At 34.9% G+C, this 24,975-nt stretch overlaps 1 protein-coding gene and 1 long non-coding RNA gene across 2 annotated transcripts; one reads left to right on the top strand and one right to left on the bottom strand.

Moving 5' to 3' along the window:
- Window positions 1-1,204: 1,204 nt before the first annotated feature.
- LOC127836535 (uncharacterized) lies at window positions 1,205-2,313 on the top strand. Its single transcript, XR_008028814.1, has 3 exons — window positions 1,205-1,255; window positions 1,513-1,735; window positions 2,030-2,313. It is a non-coding gene; the product is annotated as an uncharacterized LOC127836535 (long non-coding RNA).
- Window positions 2,314-5,914: 3,601 nt separating this feature from the next.
- Window positions 5,915-23,462, bottom strand: LOC127835472 (major facilitator superfamily domain-containing protein 1-like). Its single transcript, XM_052361919.1, has 12 exons — window positions 23,015-23,462; window positions 21,244-21,449; window positions 19,872-19,939; window positions 18,298-18,406; window positions 17,479-17,575; window positions 15,443-15,520; window positions 14,117-14,243; window positions 13,572-13,628; window positions 12,202-12,358; window positions 9,061-9,158; window positions 7,078-7,190; window positions 5,915-5,979 (listed from the first exon to the last, which is right to left on the bottom strand). Exons 1-12 carry the CDS (start codon window positions 23,460-23,462, stop codon window positions 5,915-5,917), a joined length of 1,623 nt encoding a protein of 540 aa, XP_052217879.1.
- Window positions 23,463-24,975: the final 1,513 nt, after the last annotated feature.

Raw genomic sequence — 24,975 nt, 5'->3', positions numbered from 1 at the left:
GCAAAATGTGTGTTTTTTATCGAAAAAGTGTGCCTTTTATTTAGGAAGTGCGTCTTTTATCTAAGAAGTGTGTTTTAAGGTTTACAGATGTGGGTTTTTTCTCACAAAAGTGCGTTTTTCTATTTTGATGTGCGTCTTTTTTAAGCATAAGTTAGTCTTTTATTTCATAAGTGCGTTTTTATCATATGATCTGTTTTAAACGGATGTATCTCAAAAGACACATGTTTAACACACTTCTTAAAAAGTGCGTCTTTAACAACCGTTTAGCAAATGTTGTACAGAAATTGAACAAGAAACAAAATTGTTGCAGGCTCTAACAATTTATTTACATCAAATGAATAAACATAGACATATATCTCAGTAACCTGTAATAATATAAGGGGCAGTTTGAATAATTAGTGGTTGTCTATATTAACCTGTTTAATGTTTACATACTTTATCATACAATTTCAATGCATACCCTATTGCTTACGTTTTAATCTCAAACATTTCTAAAAATTTCCACCTAAATCAGACTGTGTGTAACTAATTAAAAATATTGAAAGTGTCAAAAGTATTATGTGGGCTTGATCGTATCAATTATATTTCCTCAACATAAATAAGTATTTGAACTTTCTTATACTGATATTTATACCCTAATACAATTAATGTCTACCACATTGACTATAAACATACATTTTAAAAGGCAACTAAAATAATATTTATACTATTAATATTATTTGCTAAAACCATTCAGCATGTTATATTTAAATATTTACAATTAAATATAATGTGTTAAGGGTGCTGTGTATTATTCAATAAATATTTTGGTGTTGAAATGACTGCCTTATCAGTATTTCTCAAATTATGCAATTTTTGGCTTAGACACAGCATGGAATCAGATAAGAGAATAGCCAGTCCCTATCAGTCCCTCATCTAAGCCTAGCTAAGAGGTGTTGATATACTTTTGATTTGTTCAGGCACCATCTATTTGAGAACCACAGATAGGAAGTTATTTTTTGAAAACAAGCAGCATCAGCAACTGACTTTAAGCTAGAATTAAGACTTATTATTCTAGTGTAAAATGTCTTGAAATACTTTCAGCATGAAGTATTGTGTGATGAAAAAAATGTGTATTTACTACAATGTGTAAATCAACAATAAGTTTGTTGCAAAGGAGATTAAAAGTGGGTGGTTAAAGACATATAAAGTGACATGGTCTAGTTCAACAACTTCCTGTATTTTTGGAATACTGAAGAACAGTCTGTTGTAACAGGTTCGTATTTTCAATTATGCATCCCTTTTTTATTTAGTTTATTGAATTAATTATGATCATTATCATATTTATGTATTGTCACTGGGAAATGTAAATGGATGAGTAAATGTAATGCAATTTTAAAGAAAAACAACACCATTTGAATTATTATGGCTGTATTTTATGGTTATTGTCATCTTAAAGTTACTTATACCTATTTTTGGTCATTAATGAACAGATTTTACCCCCATATTAAATGAGAACTTTTAAATTTAAAGGTTAAACCCCATGGTGACCGTGAAATTTACATTGATCAGAAGATCCTTTGGAAAGAATGTGCATCATCGCATCGCCTGCCAAAAAAGGGAGCAAAAGAGAGACTACCTGATGTATGGACTTGAATACCAGGTTTTACCCTGCACAAGCTGGCCGACATGAGGAGAACAGGAGTGGGAAAACCGCGCCCTCTCCTTGACCAAGAAAAGCTGGATTTGTTTAGAGGTAAAACTATACACGGTACTGGTTATTGCATTTTAAAGGTGTCACACTTCCGACCAGTCCACACAGCAAAATGAGACCACGTATCTTGGTACATTTTCGAACAGAATTTTCTATCAAACGTATTTATTTATGAAAAGCGTTAAGTCACATGTGATCAGGGGATTAAAATTGCAAAAATAAACAACCAAAAACAACAAGCAAACAAACTAGTTTTGATTTAAATTTATAATTTTTATAGCAACAAGATTACCATAACAGTAATATTCAACACTTACATTATAAAATATCTTTCAGGACCTGATCAAATGAGATCATGCACAAGACGCATCGCGCAAAGGCCATGACAGTATAAGAGTTGCAAAGAAGTTTGACCGGCTGGTGGCAGACTTGGAGAGAAAGATGAGAGCTGCACTCCGCCGCCTCAAAGAAATGCTGACAGGCCTTGATTGATATGCATCTTTCTTATGTATATAGCTGTTCGTGTGTATATACTGTACATGTTATTATAGTATGCTATTATTTTTTGTTTATTTATAATCAAATTATATTTATATTTATTTCATCAAATTGCCATTGATATTTAATTACTTATGTATGTTAAAAAATGTTGGTGTACATTAAAGTATAAAATTGAATTATCTTGTAATTATTAAAATACACAAATATATATGTTTATATAATTATTGGTTTTTATTGCATATCTGAATTAAAAAAAAAATTTAACAGCATATAACTGAATCAACTGTGAAGGCAAAAGATGCACCTTTAACGCACATGTGTGTTTTTTTGTGAGTGCGTTTTTTGCTGCCATTCATGTGCGTAAATTGTACGTTTTGTGTGGGTTATATCTGTGCTTAATGTACGTCAAATGTGCGCTTTTTGTGAGTTAAATGTGCGCTTTTTTATTTAAAAAGCACACATTTAACGCACATAAAAGCGCACATTTAACACACATATGCGCTTTTATGTGGGTTATAACTGCGCTTTCATGAGTTAAATGTGCGCTTTTTAAATAAAAAAGCGCACATTTAACTCACAAAAAGCGCACATTTAACGCACTTAAAAGCGCACATTTTACACACATAAATGGCAGTCAAAAACGCACTTAAAAAAAGCGCACGTTTAACGCACATTTAACGCACATAAAAGCGCACATTTAACACACATGTGCGCTTTTATGTGGGTTATAACTGCGCTTTTTGTGAGTAAAATGAGCGCTTTTTAAATAAAAAAAGCGCACATTTAACTCACAAAAAGCGCACATTTAACGCACTTAAAAGCGCACATTTTACACACATAAATGTTAGTCAAAAACGCACTTATATAAAAAGCGCACGTTTAACGCACATTTAACGCACATAAAAGCGCACATTGAACACACTTATAAAAAGCGCACGTTTAACGCACATAAAGCGCACATTTATCAACAAAAAGCGCACATTTTCTTGTTTTTTTTTTGTGTTTTTGTTAAAAACTCACTTGGTAAGAAAAAGCGCACAAAAAACGCAGTGCCAATACCGCCACGTTTAACACACGCAAAACGTACTTAAAACGTACATTTCACACACTTTTTTGAGAAGGGTATCTCATCTGTTAAAATAATGAAATACAATCTACAAATTCATAGCGTGGTAAATTATTTTTAATGCAAAACAGAATTTTAATAGAGTAAGTGGTGCTAAATTTATACTGTTACGACAAAAGTTCTTAGCCTTAAAAGTGTGTAAACATCTGTCGAAATGGTTTGTTAACTATTCATCAGTTTGGCATCTTTGAATAACAAAGACTTCGAGTCGGATCAGCTGACATTGGGGGATTGAAACTCCCGGTACAGTATATTTCTTGATATTTATCTATCATTTTGGCAAGGATCAAGATACCCTTTGATACAGGTTGACCGTTTAAGTCAAAACTTTGATGATTGTAATTGAAGCTTTCGTTACAACTTATGAACTGAGTTTATTAATTGCACGCAAAATATTGTGAAGCAATTTTGAATGATATCATTAAGAAAAAAAAAGACTTACATCTTACATCTATATTATTCGACATAAAAACAGCTTAACAAATACCTTTGATATACGGCAGTAAAAAGTGTTAAAATGCAATACAAAAATGAGCAATAATTGTAAAAGAACAATCTTAAAACAATCACATATCTAATTCAGCTTAAATATGTAACAGTCCTGTACATGTATAAACCAAATTATATGATTGAATTGAATATTTAAATCAATAATTTATACAGTAAATATAAAACAGGGCAATATAAAACGCACGTGGAACACATGCAAACGAATGCTGAAAATAACAACGAGTTATTATTCTTCTGGGGAAAAATATATATACAAGTTTAACGAACACAAAAATCTAGTACCACTAAAAATTAACAAGTACTCAGCTGTTTAATGCTTAAATCACGCTTTAACCCATTTATGCAAAGTGGATTCTCCCATCCTTCTAAATTGGATCAATTTATTTCCATAATAAGGAATGTCTTGTATATTTATTTCTATATTTAGAATATTTCTTACAAAAATACCTTGAAGCAAACAGCGCAGACCCTGATAAGACGCCGCATCATGCGGCGTCTCATCTGGGTCTACGCTGTTTGCCAAGGCCTTTTTTCTAGACGCTTGGCATTAATGGGTTAAGGTAATTGCGTTCCGTTACTGTGGAAGGCAAGTACTTTAGTTTGCTTTGCGAATTAGCTATCTAAGTATAAGTTTTAACGTCTCTTCTGTCGTTGTTGAATGCAAGTACTTTACTTTAATTTGCGACTTCACTCTTTTATGTAAGATTTAATGTCGTCCCAGCCATTTTTGAAGGCTACTACTTTATTTTATTTCAATATCTAACGGTATATTAATGTCCTCCGTACCGTTATGAAAGGCTAGTACTTAAGTTTGTTTCGTGATTTCTCTCTCTTTTTGTAAATGCTAACCCATTTATGCCTAGCGTCTAGAAAGAAGGCCTTGGCAAACAGCGTAGACCCAGATGAAACGCCGCATGATGCGGCGTCTCATCAGGGTCTGCGATGTTTGCTAAAAAGAATTTCTGTAACTAATATTCTAAATATAGAAATAAATATACTAGACACCCCTAATTTTGGAAATAAATTGATCCAATTTAGATGGATGGGAGAGTCCACTAGGCATAAATGGGTTAAGTTCGTCCCAGCGCTTGTGTAAGGCTGCTACATTATTTTGTATTGCGGCTTTGCTCTCCAATGGTAAGATATAATGTCCTACCTGCCGCTGTCGAAGGCAAGAACTTTACTTTGTTTTGCGACTTCGCTCTTTTGCGGTAAGGTTTAATGTCTTTCATGAAACGAAATTATGTAAAGACCAAATACATGTAACAAATCAAGGCCAATTCTTAAGTTTCTTCGCCTAAATTACGGGTGTTTATGACTGGTGTCGTTTCTTGTAGTCCATGTATTTTAATAAGGTATCGATGTTTTACGGAGACTAATATGCTACTACGAAAGTGGAAATGTTTCCAGAAGGACACGATAACCCCTACTTTGTTTTTGTCTTCAAACTGCACTTTTATTTAAAAACACGAAGTTTTATTGTATAATTTGACTTTTCAGCTCCAAGTATGCTATTAACATATGAGATATGGCGACGGGTGTTACACGCGAAACGTCGTGTTACGATGGCTGATATTTCTGCCAATGTGTTTTACAATACATCTATATGTGGCTCAGACTTTTGCACAGACGGACCCACAGACGGTCAGTGCGACCGCAAAATGCCGCCTTCTTCGAATGGAGGGTTAACGTGGCATAAAAACTTAAGCAAATGTAACTCATAAAATGTGCATTTTGTCAACTAAAATGCAGGGGCAAATACTAAGAAATTGGCACAGGAACCGAAAATGTGTTCTTAATATTGATTACCGAATTATGTTGGTTAAATTGCTAGCAATATATCAATAAAAGTAGTCAATAATGCTACAACTATTAAAATGTCATTTGAGCCGCGTCATGCGAAAATGGGTATTATTCCATATTCGGCTATCGCGCAGTGTGGTCAAGAGCTACGCTGACCGCTATAAAGTCACGCAAGCTTTCGTGACTTCATCAGCGGCTAATGTAGTTCCTGACAAGACTGCGCGATTGCCAAATATTGCATAAGACCCATTTTCGCACAACGCGGATCAATTGTGCTCATTTCAGAATTCCCACTTACCTGGAGATGCGTCTCTCAAATACAGCAATAAGGTGAATACTATCGAGCCTAAAACAAAATATTATTATATTCAGCGTGTATAATAACGATCATCTTAAATTTCAGTTAACCCATTTATGCCTAGTGGATTATCCCATCCTTCTAAATTGGATCAATTTATTTCCACAATTAGGGATGTCTAGTATATTTATTTCTATATTTAGAATAATTCTTACAGAAATTCCTTTAAGCAAACAGCGCAGACCCTGATGAGAGGCCGCATTATGCGGCGTCTCATCTGGGTCTACGCTGTTTGCCAAGACTTTTTTCTAGACGCTAGGCATAAATGGGTGAAACTGTTGTGTTTTTTTCGGGCAATGAACTTGAGGTCTAATTCATTAACACGAACTCAGTATAGTTCCTGGAAAATGGCCAACGTGCTATGTACAGATAATATCAAATATGTTTTTTTATGAAAATAAGATTTTGCTGGTTATGGTAATGGTTTGATATCAACTTCATCTTACTAGGCAAAGAATATTATTTAAAGGGACTTGTTGATAAAGTTTCGTATTTAAAATAAAAATCAAATAATTAATTTTAATTGAATATGTGTTGTCACATTAGAATAGTTCTTATTTAAATAATCACAATTGCAAGGGAACAATGTGTCTAACCTTGAGATCAAACCCGGGACGTCTAGAAACAAATGCTATTTATATTAATATCAATAAACCAGTAACACATTATTTTGCTAAATCATCATCATCATCACCATCATCACCACCATCATCATCACCATCATCATCATCACCATCATCATCATCACCACCACCACCATCATCATCATCACCACCACCACAACCACCACCACGACTACCACCATAATCATCCTCCTCCTCCTCCTCCTCCTCCTCCTCCTCCTCCTCCTCCTCCTCATCATCATCATCATCATCATCATCATCATCATCAACAACAACAACTTCTAAAAAATAACATTATTTACTAGTTTCACGAATAAGAGACATCTGTACTGACTGGCTTTTGGGATTTTATATGAGATAGCTTTAAACTGAGTGGGTAGTGCATTATGTTGATGAGGAAAACCAAACAGATAATTTTAAAAGGATAATGTTAATGTAACTTAAATTATGTGGAGGTACTTACAAGTGGTGAACATAATGAAGAAGACCTCCAGCACAAAATATCCCATGTTATCTACAATGTAGCCTGTAATATAGGCGTTCACGGCCTGACACACTGAGTTTATTGTAAACGCACTGAAATAAAAATAGAAAATTAAATTAATTCAAACGCATATTGTATGTATAACTATTATAAAGCATGCCTCGTTGTCAAAGGGCAGGCATTGTCAGTTCAGTTAAACAAACTGCCCCCCCCCCCCCCTTCCCAAAAAAACACAGCCTTCCTAACTTGGAAGTTTCATCTTAAAAACCCGGTTAATAACAAACAAACGGCAATTACTCTAATAATATCTAAGCCCGATTTGTGGAGCTTGTTATCTTCTCATTCCCTCAATAAAATAATATATACGGTACATACCTATCAAGTTGCATGTGCATATCTATATTAGTTTTATGCTGCAGACAAACATTCAAATAATAAATATACACAGGGCAATAACTAAAAACGCAAAAGTTGCATTGTGCTACACATGTCCTAAGTAAGATCTACCAACCTATCAAGTTTCGATATAATACTATTTAAATTGTCAAGATAGACTCACTATTAACAGAAATCATTAAATGGACCTTTTCACAGATGTTGGAATGTATTAAAATTTGTCATGAAATGCTTTAATTTGATTAATGTACTTATTGGAACTGAATAGCTCCAGCATATACACAGAATAACATTTAAGAAAGAAAAAATTTATATTCAAGTGGGCTACAACCACTTGCCCTTTGAGTTAAAGTCTATCGCGCGAACAACTCGGCCATCTGTGCCCATAATGTGAGAGGCGTATTTTAAAATATACATATGCAATCCTCGTAATGTCACAAACTATAACAATAACAACAGACCTCTCCAAGTTATTCAATCGTACGCGTGTGTTAAGCTTCATAATTTTCAGGTTTCTAAATCATCAAAAGATGCATATACTCGATATTTTAGAGCATATAAAACTGATCCGTACTACGCAAAAAGTAATAAAGTACCTCGCAAAATATGCTAACTACAGCGAACGTTGGCAATTCTGAAACATTTTATTTTAAATTTTTTCCATTTATCATAACGTGGAAAGGTCTCTTTAACAAAGGCAATAACTCAAAAAAGTTATTTTGCTATGCAAGTATGTATTATCTATTTGACCCAGTTGGAGAAGGCTAGTTTTTAACTCACTAGTTAAACTTTTAATGAAACTTAGAACAAATCTGGACGTTGCAGTTGTCAGAGATATTTTTGTGCAAATTAAGTCTATAACAACAATTAAAATATTAAAGGAATCCTTAGCGGCTAAAAGATAATTATTCTTGTTATTTTTAAAGTATGATCATAACAATGGAACATATACAATCTCATAATATTATCAGGGAAAGACAGATATACGGACACACATTGATTGTGATTCCGGTTTACACCCTCCCTTATCTCGTGATGTGAAGTATAAGTACTAACAAATGTGCATGTGTTGTACACATCAATAATATCAACACTTTCCTTTAGGGCATTGCTAAAAAATCCTAGTATTGTATCTGACGTTAAAAGGCTGTAAAAATGAATAAGTAAGCAAATATGTCTACTTTAAATATTTTGTGAATTGCAAATGGTTCATAATAAATCATATAGGCCATATAACATTCCGATATACGAACTAAGTGGAAAGGAACCCTACTAGCTTAGCTAACTTCCCATTCCTATAAACGTAAGTAGTTTGTGACTTATGTTGTAAAAACATTCTTGAATAATTATGTTGAAACCCCATTCGGATTATTTCATGGTTTTGACACATTTCCGGTATAATCTATTTATTATTGAGCCGCGTGATGCGAAAACGTAAATTCTAATCAGCCTGTGTCCAATTAGCCTGCTGAAAAAATACGCGATTGTTCAGACTAGTCTTAAGCCACTCTGGCAGCTAATGGCAATTAAACCCATTTTCGCATGACGCGGCCCCTGCGTACTTACATGCCAAACGCGGTTCCAAGATGATTGGGCGCTATAACATACGTCACAAGCGGCTGCCAAGTGGTCACAACCAGTGAATAACCGAGTCCTAATAAAACCTGCAACAAGAGAGGATTCTCGTAAATATGATATTCAATGCAAATCCTGGTGGCAACTACGATAAGTGAACCGTTGGCTATACATATAATATGATTTCCGTTTTAAATTATCAAACCTTTCATCTGTATTTCTTTACGATTTTTTTTGTGTGGTTGTTTTTTTGTTAAAAAATGGTGTAATGTGTATACGAAAATGCACAGACGTGTTTGTTATTCTGAAATATGTTCGTCTTTCATTGACACGATTTTCAATGAAGTTGAAAGTCTTGGTTATTAATTTGTGGTATGGCTGGAGGGAAGGCGGGCGGAATGCCGGATGAGTTCCCGTCCCTAACGTTTGTTTCTTGAACAAATGTTCATGATTATACGGATATAACATGCTTGTATGGGGTCCCAGCTTGGGAAAGTATATGGCGTATTTTGGGTCAAGGTCAAGGTAAACTTAATAACAAGAGGGCAAATACTGGCCCTTGAGCGCTCACTTGAGAGTTCACGGACAACACTTGATCTCAAAGAAGGCACAACATTAGTCAGAGAACAACATGACAGACCTAAATGAACAAGAAATTTGCCCGTAGAGCACGGACGCCCCTACATTAACCTATTTAAGCCTAGTAGACTCTCACATTCTTCTAAAATGGATCAATTTATTTCCAAAATTAGGGATGTCTAGTATATTTATATCTATTTTTAGAATATTTCTTACAGAAATTCCTTTAAGCAAACAGAGCAGACCCTGATGAGACGCCACATCATGCGGCGTCTCATTTGGGTCTACGCTGTTTTCCAAGGCATTTTTTCTAGACGCTAGGCATAAATGAGTTAAACGTTTGTCTTTAAACCCTGCTCATGTCAAACACAAGCTTTTAATGGCCATGATTGACTTTAAACCTCTAGGTGCGCTCTTGACCTTTGAGGTAATAGACAAGTGGTACACTCGACACTCAGTCTCCTCATAATGGTCATTTTAGATAGGTTGTGTTAGATTGAATGATGAATTAAAAAGCTACAGCGTGGATAAGCTGTTTTATAGCAACATTTGACTTTTGAACTCTAAGTGTGACCCTGAACTCTGAGGTAGGGAGACCGATTCTACACACGAAATCCCAGATGGTTGCCATTAGTGATCAATTATATTTAAAATTTGAGGTAAGGAGACACGTTTAACACGATCAACGTCGTGTAATGATGAATATTTTTTTGTTTTAAGTCATTTTAAAATCCATAATAATATGGCAATATTTTGGTTGAGGCAGAAATTTTCAAGATATTGTAAGGGCACATTTTACTTTTGATATCTAAGTGTGACATAGATCGTTGAGGAAGGTATACTGTTTTTTTCTCACGAAATGCGGCCTCTTCGTGGTTTTCATTTGCGGTTAAAATATCTTAAAATCTTAAAACATAACTACAAGGTTCAGTCCAATCAAGCTCCTTTAAGGCCAAATTTGATCTTGAACTCTTAAAAGTGACGATGATCTCGAACGCAGGGAGACGAGTTTTACAAGCAGCTTGTCGTCTTGAGATGGATTGCACTAGGGCCAAGTTATTTCATAATCCATCAAAATACTGCAAAGATATAGCTTCACGGATCATATTGATTCTCTAAGATGCAGAGACGGAAATGAGTGTATTCTGCCTTCTTCATAAGGGGGCATACACATGACGAAATTAAAATAACAATAACATACACACGTCACACACAAGTTAAGTGAACTATCATCAATAACATTGCAGTCAAAGGATGTAAATAAGTCAATATTTTCAATATAAATAAGAGTTGTCCCACATTCTTATGTTACATGAGCTCACCTTATGACTAAAGAAGTAGCAAGGTTTTTCTACGATTTGACCTGATGACATAAAACGTACGCGACCCAGATTCATACTCGGTCTAATATTTCAAGATAAAGATGCCGACTAAATTTTAAGCCATAATAATTGCCAATAGATTGTTAACAGTGTTTTTCTCATATTTAATATAGAGACCTTTTGTGATGCATATGGCCCAAATAGATTCAAACACGCATATAAACTGCGAAGATAAACATTCTGACCACGTATAATGGGTCATACATGTGACCTATGGTATGTTTTTGTCACATACTTGACCTCGTTACCTAGTATTCGACCCAGTTGAAAATCCGGCCAAGATATATTTCAAATGAACACTCCGACAACGTTTCATCAAGATTGAGTCATATATTTGGCCTGTATATTGGTAACAAGGTTTTCCAAAGATTTAACCGTGTTACCTAGATTTGGGACTCACGGGACCCAGATTCTAACTTGACAAAGATAGTGTCATTCATAACCAGTCTGACTAAGTTACATCTATATTGGATACAAATGTGGCCTCTTGAGTGGTAACAAGCTTATAGTTAACAACGCACCACATACACCGCACACCAGACACCGCACGTCGACGGACGCCGGGCATGTTTTCTGCTTTAAAAGTCGAGTTGGGAGAGAGATATTGTCCTGAAATTGTGTAAGTAGGTAGCTATTATGTATCCCTAGTTTGGGATTCCATTTAAGCAAGAAATGGTCAAGGGCAAGGTAAATATTACCAAAACAAATATGTGTACCTTTCATTTATTTTTTAGAGGAATTGTTCTAAAATGTTTTGTGTTTGTAACTTACGAGCAGACCTAGCTTTGGTTTGCCGTGTTGCCAGTTGAATTTACCTAAAGGTCAATGTAACTCAAAAAGGAACAATTATATCCGCCCAATAACTTCAACACGGATGGAGGTATACCGTTTAAATATCACCTATTTTGGGATTGAAGAATTATTGAAATTGAACTCATTTCTCAAACAATGAAAACGTGGTTTCGTGACATTGTCATATTCCTTGTCATTAATAATTGTTAAATACGAACGTGTTTAAAATATATTTTTACAACAAAAAACTTAAACAACGATTTAATTCATCATCGTAGTTCTGTGGTTCATGCAATGTTTTATATCGTTTAAATCTTAGTGATTGCATTAATCACCTGATACTGTTTTCCAAGTTTTATTATTTTTATAGTTTACTTACCGTGCATGCATATGGTTCTACAAATGTGAATGTCAGTAAAAGGTGACTGGCTAAAGAGAGAAACAGTCCGGCCAACATCCAGATAAGATTTCGGCCCACTTTGTCTATTGCAGCTCCAAAAAGCGGTATCGTCACTGCCCCGACGAGGAAAACCATGCTGAAAACATGAAACGAAAATAGCACAGACGCTCAGTTTTCCGGGTTTGTAAAGTACATACTAGTCGGACTGGTATGCCTGCTTGGTTTATAAACAATTATACACAATGTATTATACTATTATAAGCATTAATGATTGGACAATATAGCGGATCGTGAAATGTCGTAGTTGACAGCACAACTGCGTAAACAATCACCAAAACACATGTATATGAAAATAACATGTGTAATCACATATAACTGATCTACCCGCGATTTAACTAAATGGAATGACTCTGGAAAGTTATGCGGATCCGTGACAAACCCCCTACACCGAAACCATTTCACTATACCCCCTACACAAAACCCCCTGTACTACACCAACTGCACTAGACCTCCCTGCGCTAGACCCACTAAACACCCTTCATTTGACCTCCTACACTAGACCCCTGCATATTACAAAATAATGATTTAAATTACATAGCAAATTACCCATCAAATTGAATAATGTTGAATAATGTCTCTACCACAAGAGTACATGAACATTAACGATTCGAAATTAAAATAAAAAGATATAAATCATTATAACCATGATGTTTTTACTTTTATAATTCACTGTATTTTTTAAATTAAAATTATACATCCATAAGTTAAAAATTCAGACAGTGCCCATTACCTTTGCTCTTTTTTAGATGGTGTTGTATATTTTGTTACATAAAGCAGTGCATTTTATGCGTGCAAACATTTGAAAGTAGGTAGTAAGAATTGTTATATGGAACAACTGGAAACCAGGTTTGGCCGCTAATTCACTTGCTTAACATATCAACATGACCTTAATACATGAAGTAATGTTTTGTAACTCAAATAAAAGTAGCATCAAATATGTGTATCATATGCGAATATTCATTACACATAAAGGCATAGAGTAGTAAAACGTACCAATACATAATAAGAGTTCCGAATCAAGTAAACACTGTTGCTTTTTAATTAAGAAGTTGCAAATCACAAAATGACACGTGAACATGTACCTTTCGTGTTCGTGTTCCGGTGTCATAAACCTTTGTTTTAACTTGATAACATATATTTTCTACATGGTTTCAAAATAATTCATACAAGAAATTATGCATTTTGTGTCGCACTAAGTGACTAAAAATACAAGAAATGGTATACTAGTAAAGAATCTAAAGTGGATTGTTTTTGTCGGGAGAGAACTATAGTATTATAAAGCGTCGTACCTATTGATTGCGTTCGCTTCATCCAGGGTTCGGTCGTATTTCTTAACAAAGTACAGCCTGAAAACATAACATCGACGAAATCAATCACACGTCGTAATGAATGTGGAATTTTTGAAGCTCCAGAAATAATATCAGGATATAAATCATTGTTTACTTGTATCATTTTTAAGGGACGACACTTTCCGCTGAGACTGGATATTTGTTTAAAAGAGACGTACTTTAAACGAACAATTCCATGAAGCAGAAAGTTTTTCTGCAATAATGATAGTGGTAGCCTGTTGTCAGTATACATAGTTCTGAAGACATTCCTGTAAATTCTCCGCACTAATGTTTTGAAGACATTCCTGCAAATTCTCCGCACTAATGATATAATTACAACGCATCAATATTAATTACCGTGGGTTATTTGACAATAGACTATGATATACAAATATTATTTCATAAATAACAATTACTGACATAGGTCGCTTGATTATTTCTAAATGTTTAATAGCCAAGGTAATATCGGAAGACTATATGCTGACAAAATGATCTAACTTCCTTACTCTCCCTGGGCAACGAAAGGAAACAACTGCATGTAGTAGAGAGATACACTGATACCAATGAGCCAGAACGAGGCTGGGAAGCGCCTCACGTCTGAACACGTGGTCATTGATTGTTGCTCCTCCGTCTCTGAAACACGAGATCAATAAACAACCATTCAAATCACTGAATGAATGTTGCAGCTTTCATGTTGACTGCATTTCGCAAAAAATAATATATAACAGACATTGACCCTACGCATCCAATATGCAATCCCAACCTATATATGGATATACTGCATGTATGTGCGTTGTTTTACGTTTTGGTAAATTGACAAAATTGAAAAAAGTTGTATCAGATTCGCAAATTTTCGTTTAGTTTTGCTATTTGTGAGGAAACAGTAATACTGAACATTTTCCATGCATTAAAATAGCCATTAAAGGCAGCTTTTGACGATTTAAAAACCTGAAAATTATAAAGCTTTGCAACGCGAAACGATTGGATAATTTGGAGAGTTCTTTTGCTGTCGTTATGTTTTGTTAAACTACTAGGATTGCTTATATAAAGTATAAAAAACATCTCAAATTGTATGAGAAAGGATGGCCGAGAGATCTTAGAATTTTTATTCCAGGACTCCAGGGGTCAGTGGTTCGAGCCCTGCTGACGGTTACTTTTTTTTTCTTCTTGATTGTTTTTACTGGAGCTTTTAGATCCAATGTTTACATTTATTAATATAAAGCATTTAATGACAAACTTCAAAACATGCCAAAATCTGTGAAAAAGGCCCCTTTAATTTGTTATTGCGTTATTTAGCACAAAACATTCATTGATATTTAGTATTTCAGTGACCTTAATCCCCATCTGCAATCTCAGTCTAAGTTTTGATGGGAAACATCTATGTAAATAGTTGCATAACTATATACTCACTTTATTTTTGCGTGTCTTGGTTTCATGTTTTTTTAGATTACAAGCAATAGTGATAATAACATTTACCTCATGCATACTACATGCGACCCCGCAAGGACTGTTTATTAGGTATTCATGTAAATTAAGTCGCATTTCAAAAGCGTAATTTGTTATCGAGTTATTGAGAATTTAAAAAAGATAAAAATCGCTTTACACGTTGATTCGTATTAAAGCCTAAAAGTTGAACTATAATCAGAATGACGGAACCAAAAAAATACGTCCTCGGTAAAATTAGAAAAATCGCTGATTCGTATATTAGTATTATGTATATTAGATATATATTTACAATAAGAGATTATATGTACAGTTCAATACCATGTCTTGTATATACCTATTTTGGAGATACATACAAACTAAACAGCGACATTCTCATATACATGTACCTTTTTTGTTGTCATTTTCATCGTTGCTGTTATTCTTGTTGAACCCTAGTTTGTCTGCTCGTTTGTCCATGATCGCAACTAGCATAGAACATAACGTAGACAACACTGCTATACAACTGCCTGAAAATACAGTAATACACAAATTGGTATATAAACAAGATAATTCGTTAAATTGATATTCCCCGCCAAATAAATTTCTTTATGGGTGAGTGCAGATTGCAGAACTAAAAGAAAAGTTTTAAGCGAAAGGTTGAGCCTTTTTAATTATGTTTTTTAACTAATTTGTTCATGTGATGTGTGTGCAGCATACAATATAATGCATTTTTTCATGAAACAATAACTCGAGAGGTGAAAAAAGTCTTATATATCAATCGTTTGTACTTTCCGAGTAAAAGCCCGTAAAAATAATTACTTACAAAAACATGACAAGGGCAAGAAATATAAACTATGAACGAAGGGGATTGTGGTTCTTGAGCTTTCAATATTTATATTAAGGTGATATTTAAAGACTCGCCTTTTGAAAATGTCATCTTAATATAAACTAAACGTACAGACCGTTGCAGATTAAACAGACGTCCGTCTTTAGATTCTAGGTAAAACCATAAATAAGTACTTAACGTTACCCATTTATATTGAGCGCAGGACTCGTATTATTTTTAAACATAAGTCACATATATTCACATAGTAAATTTTTCTTCATTGTCTCCATGATGATGCCTTGCATGCGATTATGGTTTACCACCTAATTTAATTGGTAACAACGAAATAATAAAAATAAATCTGGTACTTTAAGGGATTTCACCTATTGTTCCAATTAATTGTCAATGCCGGGGTTATTAAATTCCATGGCAACACGGTGGTGGTCTGTATATAAAACAGATTTCGTAATCAGTTTAAACATCTTTATTTTAGCACGATTGCATAGAAAGCCGTAGGATTTTTTGAAACGCTCTCGAATCCGTTTTCTGGGCCTAGGAACCAGTACTTTGTGTCTATGCAGAAGATTTAAAGAACAATCCCACAGTGGGGATCGAACCGTGACCTCCCGGTCGCTAGGCGAACACCATATCCAGTACGCCACGGCGAGATAAATTTTGTAATTGAGTAGAGGTCTCCAAGGTTGCTGACGATGAGATCTAATGTGTCTCCTTGTTAGGACGATTTACTATATAATCAAGCTAATGTTTGTTTTGAAATGAAATATGTGTACTTTTTATCTATTTAATAACCATATTATCCGCATATGTTGAACACAAATCTTTATTTCATATGCATTAATTATAAAAGCTTGTATATGTCATTTCCGCAACACATGTTTAGACATGTTTCAGCAATTGTATATGTCATATGCTTCAAGGCTAATGGCTGACATCTCTTTACTAAAATACTTCACGACCTAAGCACTGCATATTTGAGAAAAAAAGTATTCCTTAATATCAAACAGACATGTATGCCGCTCCTGAGACATTTAATTAAATTACATTTCATTGATCATCTTTAGCTTTGAGCGCGAATAATTATTACAACCAACAACATTATTATTGTAAATTATTGTATTAGGGCAAACAAGAAAATATCGTTTGTTTTCACTAACACAACCCAACAAATCAGGAAAGGAAGGCCGTCTGAACTTTGATTTCGATTACCTTTTTACGATCCCTCACTTTAATAAGAATACGAAATAACATGCCGAATTCATCCAATTATGTATTTAATATTATTTTTTCGAAATTGTTTGTTAATCTTATATTAATTAAAGTATATTATTGGAGGTAGCAACATATTGAAATATTAACAGTTCACTTTTGTAAGTATGATCGAAATAAGCAAAAATGATTAAAAATACATAAAATAATAAGTCTAGGGCCGGCATAAAAATTTTGAGTCGGTCGGGCACGTGGCAACAAAAACCTTTTTAGCCTTATATGTCTGACTGTTTCAGTTGATCTAACATATACATTTCCATATTTTCACCTAATTTCCTGTTATTGTTTAGTCTTGTTACACATTTTGACACATCAGAAGAAAGTACCCACCTGATAACAAGGTAAATCCTAGAGCTTCCCATGGCACAGTGCACTTCAACAGTTGCTGATATATGGGGTCCATCATATTGAGGGTCATAACGCTACTCTGAAACAGCAGCGCCATGAAATATTGATTGCCCGAGTTGACCCATTCGATCAAAGTAAGTGTAGAACGACGAAGAATGATTACACAAATAATTAAAAAAATCAAAATAAATATCAACGGATTTGTTTAAACAAAGTAACGTTTTATAAATTAAAGGCATGTACATGTAACCGCAATGAATGCGAACATTAACGTTCATTGTAACGTTGGGGCATACACATACATGTACATGTTTTTAGAACGCATCAGCTGATAATGCAAATAAAATGGATGACATTTTCAAATGACTGTGCATTCTTTTGATATTGGTTTATGTATAAGAGTACGTCAGCATTAATGATGGAGCATGTCTTATCATTAGGCTTTACTTCAGAATAGTTGGGATAAAGCTGTCATGCATAAATGAATGACGTCACGCTGTTATTTGAATGACGTCGTTAGATTTTGTCTTCTTTTTTTTTATAGCAAACTATGCCATTTCTTCAGCTTGTTTTTTCAGTACATGGTTCTTAAAAAATGATGTGATAAATAGAATACCGAGTGTATGTTCTATGTATACAGATTAGTTTATTTGCTTGCCACGAAAATATCATCCCGTCGCCAGGGCTCGTTGCTCAAGTTTTCCACGCCAAGCTCAGTAAACGTATCTTTCTTCAAAAATAACACTGTATTATCAATAGCTATATTCAACATATTAAATTATCGGCAAGGTCAAATCTTACCGCTCGGGCAAAGCTGATTTTCAAACCCAGCACCATGTTCAATTCCTTCATGTGGAACCACTTAACGACCAAGTTGTCACAAGCGATCACCAAAGTACTTGATACGAGTCTGGAAATAATGTACATTAACAATGTGTTTCTGTGAGGTTAACATGAGTTAAAATGAGCATATATATACATAAGTTTGCAAAATACAAAGCGACCATGAATATATTTTTTTAAGTTGAACGCCCCTATTACAACGAGTCGGCTACGGGTGTTACGATTAACCCATTTATGCCTAGTGGACTCTCCCATCCTTCTAAATTGGATAAATTTATTTTCAAAATTAGGGTTTCTAGTATACTTATTTCTATATTTAGAATAGTTCTTACAGAAATTCCTTTAAGCAAACAGCGCAGACCCTGATGAGACGCCGCACCATGCGGCGTCTCATCTGGGTCTTCGCTGTTTGCCAATGCCTTTTTTCTAGACGCTATGCATAAATGGGTTAAGTACGATAGATCTACTAACGGGTTAACAAATGAGTAGGACTTATTGGTGTTACAAATAAGTAGAATCCTAAGGGTTTCACAGAGTCTTCGACTTAAAGCCATTGACATTAAACCGAGTACATTTTTGCTCGGTCCACCAAACATATTGTAAATTGGGTAAATAGTATATTGGGCCGATAGTTCATCCATTTTTTAGGTCACTATAACGATCAAAGTATAAAATGGTATTATGCTGAGCCAAATCACGTTATGGTTACTGTTATTTGTTTTCAAATGCATGATGATTATTAACACGAATTAAGGACAGACGTTTGTTAAATCATTACTGCATGAAGGCGCTTGTTACGGAAATTACGGAATAGCGTGCGTACAATGCATATAAATTTGAACTGCATAACACTTAGACACGGAGTAAGATATAATAGCTATGTCGGACCGTATTTGGTACAAAAACGAATATGGTACAAGTTTGTACCATATTCGGCCGAATATGGTACAACTGTCTAATTGTACCATATACGTATCTGCAGTTTTGGGGTAAAATGCCTGACCGAATATGGTACAAACTTGTACCATATTCGGATGAAAAATGTACCACATTCGTTCCGAATATGATACACACTCATCATCGTAATCATCATCATCATCATCGTCGTCCCAGAATAGCCTGTGCAGTCCGCGCAGGCTCATCAGGGAAGACACTTTCCGCTTTTATAATATTTTTCGTTTCAAGAAAGTCTCTTCTTAGCAAAAATCAAATGTACCATATTCGTTTTTGTACCAAATACGGTCCGACATAGCTATAATCTTAAATCTCGTCACGCATTTCCAAACAAATCTTCATAAATAAAGGACTTAAAGAAACGCAATCACGAATTATGTATTGCTGCTGTTGTGTTTGTTAACAAAACAAATTGTACGACATTAAATTTTTAGGTTAAACAGTTAACATATTGAAAATGCGTTTCATATCTCATAATGATAATTTCCATCATGACGATATGTAAGGGTTAAGCAAACGTACATATTATTATTAGTACTTGTTCCGCGCGATTCAATTTCTACAACTTCGGTACTCACCCGAGGAATATGCGAGCACCAAACATCGTCCCATAGTTTCGGAGAAGAGCCCCTACGGCAAATATCGTCTGAAATTTAAAGGCATGTGTTTGTGTTATTTTTCAAGTTTTAAACTCTTTTTACATCCCAAATATCTAGTTCTGTGGGAGCTAATGAAACGAGTCGAGAACGCGACTGGCGATTAGGAAGTTAAGATTGCCTGTCTCTAATAAAATCATTTTTGGCCGTGCTCTATGAAAAGGGGGTTTAATGCATGTGCGTATAGAGTCGTCCCAAACACTAATCAGGGACGACACTTTCCGCCTAAACTGGATTTTTGCTCAGAAGAGAAGAGACTTTGTGTAAACGAAAAATACCATAAAAGCGGTAAGTGTCGTCCCTGATTAGCATGTGCGGACTGCACATGCTAATCTGGGACGACATTTTTCGTACACGCATTAAACCCTCTTTTTACAGAGCACGTCTCAAATCCTACAACAAGCCGCAACTAAATTGACGACCTTTCATTAGGTACAAATCCCTGTACGTATGAATTAATGCATTTGTATGATGTGCAAAATAAAACATAGCTTATAATTGCCATTTAAAGATAAACAAGCAATAAGACTTTGATGTGTATACAAAGTTTATATTAAGACTAAGACACAAACTGTATTGCGCAGAAGTACGATGCGCATACCAGATGACGTTGCTATTAATATTCTACGAGGTATTCTAATGAATAATATGCAATTAATTCATACAATAACATGTACATCTCATACACAGGATTAGTCGTAATCAAGTGCCTTAATATTAATGTACCAAAGATATGTAAAAAGTAAATGCATAACTTTCAAATATTGAACACGATTGGGAAAGAGGTATTATTATTATTATTATTATTATTTTAATTACTATAATTATCATTATAATTATCATTATTATTAGTAGTACTTCAAAAATATTTGTATTATTTTGTATTATTATTATTATTATCATTGTCATCTTCATCATCATCATCATCATCATCATCATCATCATCATCATCATCATCATCATCATCATCATCATCATCATCATCATCATCATCATCATCATCATCATCATCACATCATCATCATCATCATCATCATCATCATCATCATCATCATCATCATCATCATCATCATCATCATCATCATCATCATCATCATCATCATCATCATCATCATCATCATCATCATATACCATCATCATCATCATCATCATCATCATCATCATCGTCATCATCATCATCATCATCATCATCATCATCATCATCATCATCATCATCATCATCATCATCATCATCATTATTAATATTATATTTTTTTATTTCATTTTTATGTTTGTATAATCATCAACAACCCACTTGCGCGATTGTAATCAATCCGGCGGAGGTAACAAGACTGATGGGGTTGCCAATCCGGTCCACCATAAAGCCTCCCGCGAGACTTGAGATGATTTCCGCCCACTGGACTGTGGAGTAAAAGCCCATGTACTGCGTCTCGGAGATGTCAATGTCCTTAACCACGTGCTTCTGAAGAGCCGACGGACTTTCACTGGTGATGTATTCACCTGGAATTGTTGTGGACTTTTATTCATGGGTGCAGTTCATATTTATTAAGGGTGCCGTGTTTTGTTTGTGGTATCCGGACATGCGTTCGGACGGACAATTGTTCCAACGCTTATTTGAAGAAAAAATGAAGGAGAGCGTGTCCGGATTGTCAAAATAACGTAACATCGATTACCCCGAGTTGTCAAAATAACGTAGGAACGAACCAACTTCCGCCTTGTCAAAATTAGCGTATTAACGATAAGCCGCGGGAACGAATGTTCGGGATTCTGTTTTGTGTTTTTCTTTCATTTACGCTAACAACATGTTTATCTGAGGGCATAGATCTTTTTTAAACAAGTGTATGGTCTACGGCAATAATGGAACATATCCGATACGTCCGCATGTGATTATATTCAGAGGGCTAAGACGACCCAAAAAGCACTATAAGCGAGTACTATCGAAAATGAAATAATACCACTGTGCTAGGTCCGATAATTACAATACCTGAACGTGTCTTGAGCACATTTCTGAATCTGCAGAAGGGGTTAGACGTTTTTCTGTTTAAATAAGTCGCGCTCTGAGAAAACTGGGCATAATGCATGTGCGGAAAGTGTCGTCCCAGATTAGCATGTGCATTCCGCACAGGCTAATCAGGGACGACACTTTCCGCCTAGACTAGATTTTCGCTAAGAAGAAACTTTCTTTAAACAGAAAATACCATAACAGCGGAAAGTGTAGTCCATGATTAGCCTGTGCGGACTACACAGGCTAATCTGGGACGACACTTTATGCACATGCATTATGTCCAGTTTTCTCAGAACGCGACTCAAATTATGGGTTGTATGGGATTCATATTGAAAGAACCTGGGTAAGCCTTCAACTTATTATCATAGTATGGGATTTATATTAGCAGGACATGGGTAAATCATAAACTTTATATTGCCATGGACAAACTGTGCAAGGGTGGTGAAGATTTTATGAAAATAGTCTCCATCTTGTATAATTTCCTTTTCAACATTTTAATAAAAGGGAAATAACTCTGATGGTTCTAGTTCAAATCTTGCTAGCGTAGGGCTGGTGAATACTACATAAAAGATTGCTATCTTTAATAATGATAGTCTTTCCTTTTTCTTATAAATAAACGGAAAAAATTATAATCTCATGTTAAAAATGCGCATGCACAAATATCAGTAGCTCTAGTAACACTGGCTTCATGGTCCGAAAATAATCCCAATCAAGATTTGATGGTTATAATCAAATGTATAGGTTTGGATAAAATTTAATATAGAAAAGGAAAGTCTCTATCGCGATAACGGCCCTAAAGTGAAGACGAGCACGCACCACGGGCGACGCCTGAAAGTTTATACCCTAAACCAATGGCTAACGAGCACTTCACTCCCAGGTTAGCTTACTGCAATATACAATTATATATAACTTGAATCGTTATATACAGAGTGTAGCATTTCACAAATAAAATACACATTAAACGTAAATCTTGCAATACATTTACTTCACGGGGAAAACATTTCTCAATTGATTGTGGCAATGTACAAAACACACAAACGAGTATTGGTTTCATACTTACATAAACCTGCAATACACAAGAACACAAGTAGACCATATCTGTAAAGCCGTGTATTTGGTGAACACGTCAAAACGTCTGTATTCTCCACGATTTCGTCATCATCAGGCCTTTCTTCTATCGCATTAATCGATGGTTCCAAACTGGAAACGGCAACTTGGGAATCGCAACCCCAAACTCCGGATACGCCTGAACATATACCGCCGTATGTAATGTAATGTTTGTAACCAACGTCACTGTCTTTGTCGGCACCGCACAACAGCGGACTTGATTCGTTTGATGAGATATTACTTGATATTGAGTTGTGTCTATTTCTGTTCGTTATTAGTTTTTCTTTCACTTGATGGTATTCACTTGCAAGCTCACTAGTATATCTATCATGGGGTGGCCCGGTTGCTCCTACAGACGACTTCGATAACAAGGGTTTCCGTTCTGTCGCAGCATCTCCCATTTCTTTGTAAGCACACTGTAAATTCAATATAACGTGCTCCATTATAATGCAGAATCTAATATAACCCGGGTGGGTATTTGCTCCCTTATCCCCCAAGTGTCAATTTCTTTTTTAAATGTTTTCATAAAATTCAAGTTATGCGAGGCCCCTCGCATTGTTTGAATTATTACTCTATTACACTAGATTAATGGTTAATCCATTCTGAGACATTTTACAAAACAAGTGCGATAACGTATTGTTTGATGCAAATAAAGGTGTGAAAAATACCGTGTGTTTATAATTGTTTTACATGATAATGCTGTAACTATTTAAGTGCTATCGTTCTGTTGAATAACTAACAGCTTTGACGCTGTTAACAAGTTTTCCTAAGGTGTTTCATTTCATGGTTATTCATTGACGATATTTATTTAAAAAACCGTCTGCTTAACTGCATCTGAAAACGTAGCAAAGAGAACTTATAATAGTAATTTAGACTATTAAGATAATCATATATGAAATTGCAGGTTTATTGTTAACCAAAATTTACTTTACTATCGCCCATTTCCAGAAAATAATGTGGACATGTTGCATTTAATATAAATTTAAAATCACTTGCCCATGGCTGTTAAAATTGAATCTGAACTGCTCACGATGCGCGCTGATAACGTTACCTGGTTTGCACATGTTCAATTGGAAAACCCCCGTCACATAATTCACTGTACGCTTTCCACTTCAAAAAAGGCGTACGTTTGCATGTATGAAAATCCAAAACACATTTATCCAAAAATGTGCCCAGATTTATTTTTGAAAGCAAAGTCGTGATTATATGGGATAATCGGATAAATATTGGACACCGTTATTTGCGTTATTTTGGATTTAGAGCTTCTATGAAAATTATAAGTATTAGTATGTAACAGCTATATATCGATGATTATTTCATACTATCCTATCGAACAATATTCCCTGTTTATTCGATGTTAATTTATTCCCATTTTACACGTAAGCGGGCCAAAAACTGTGTTATCGGGGAGTGACCTGGTATAAAGGAAAGTGGGTGGAGTTAATTTAAGTATTATTCGGTGATATAATAACTGTTCAAGACTAATTAATATCGTGTTCGCGTCTTCAACGTAATAGTCTCTAGTGGCATACTAAAATATGTTGTGGACAATAAACGAATATGTCTCCTGTGGAAGTCTTGTCAGAAATGGTTCATCGGTCTATCTGAATAAGTCTTATTCGAAAAAGTAGGTCAACACCAAGGTCAAAATGAGGTCAGTTGATACGAGAGAGTTTTGAGTAATAATTGGAAGAATCAAAGGTTTTCAGTTATTAGTATAGATGTTATATGAATAGTCAATTTCTTTAAATAAAAATGACCTACTTAATAAGTAAAAGTACAAAAGTAGGTCAATATCAAGATTAAAATGAGGTCAGGTGATGTGAGTGTGTTGAGGGTGCTTACAGATAAAAAATAATGAAAGCATATCAGATGTGTAGCAATTATACTTTATTTAAGCCGACACGTGTCATT

Source organism: Dreissena polymorpha, chromosome 6 (assembly GCF_020536995.1).
Source record: "Dreissena polymorpha isolate Duluth1 chromosome 6, UMN_Dpol_1.0, whole genome shotgun sequence".
Lineage (NCBI taxonomy): Eukaryota > Metazoa > Mollusca > Bivalvia > Myida > Dreissenidae > Dreissena > Dreissena polymorpha.
The sequence above is the reverse complement of the archived record's forward strand: the minus strand, read 5'-3'. Positions and strand labels throughout refer to the sequence as shown.

Coding starts and splice junctions, on each gene's coding strand:
- LOC127835472 (XM_052361919.1), bottom strand. CDS start 23,462: ATGGGAGATGCTGCGACAGAACGGAAACCCTTGTTATCGAAGTCGTCT. Junction 15,521..17,478: donor AGGATTTACCTTGTTATCAG/GTGGGTACTTTC, acceptor GTTCTATGCTAG/TTGCGATCATGGACAAACGA. Junction 14,244..15,442: donor TGAAAATGACAACAAAAAAG/GTACATGTATAT, acceptor CTCGTGTTTCAG/AGACGGAGGAGCAACAATCA.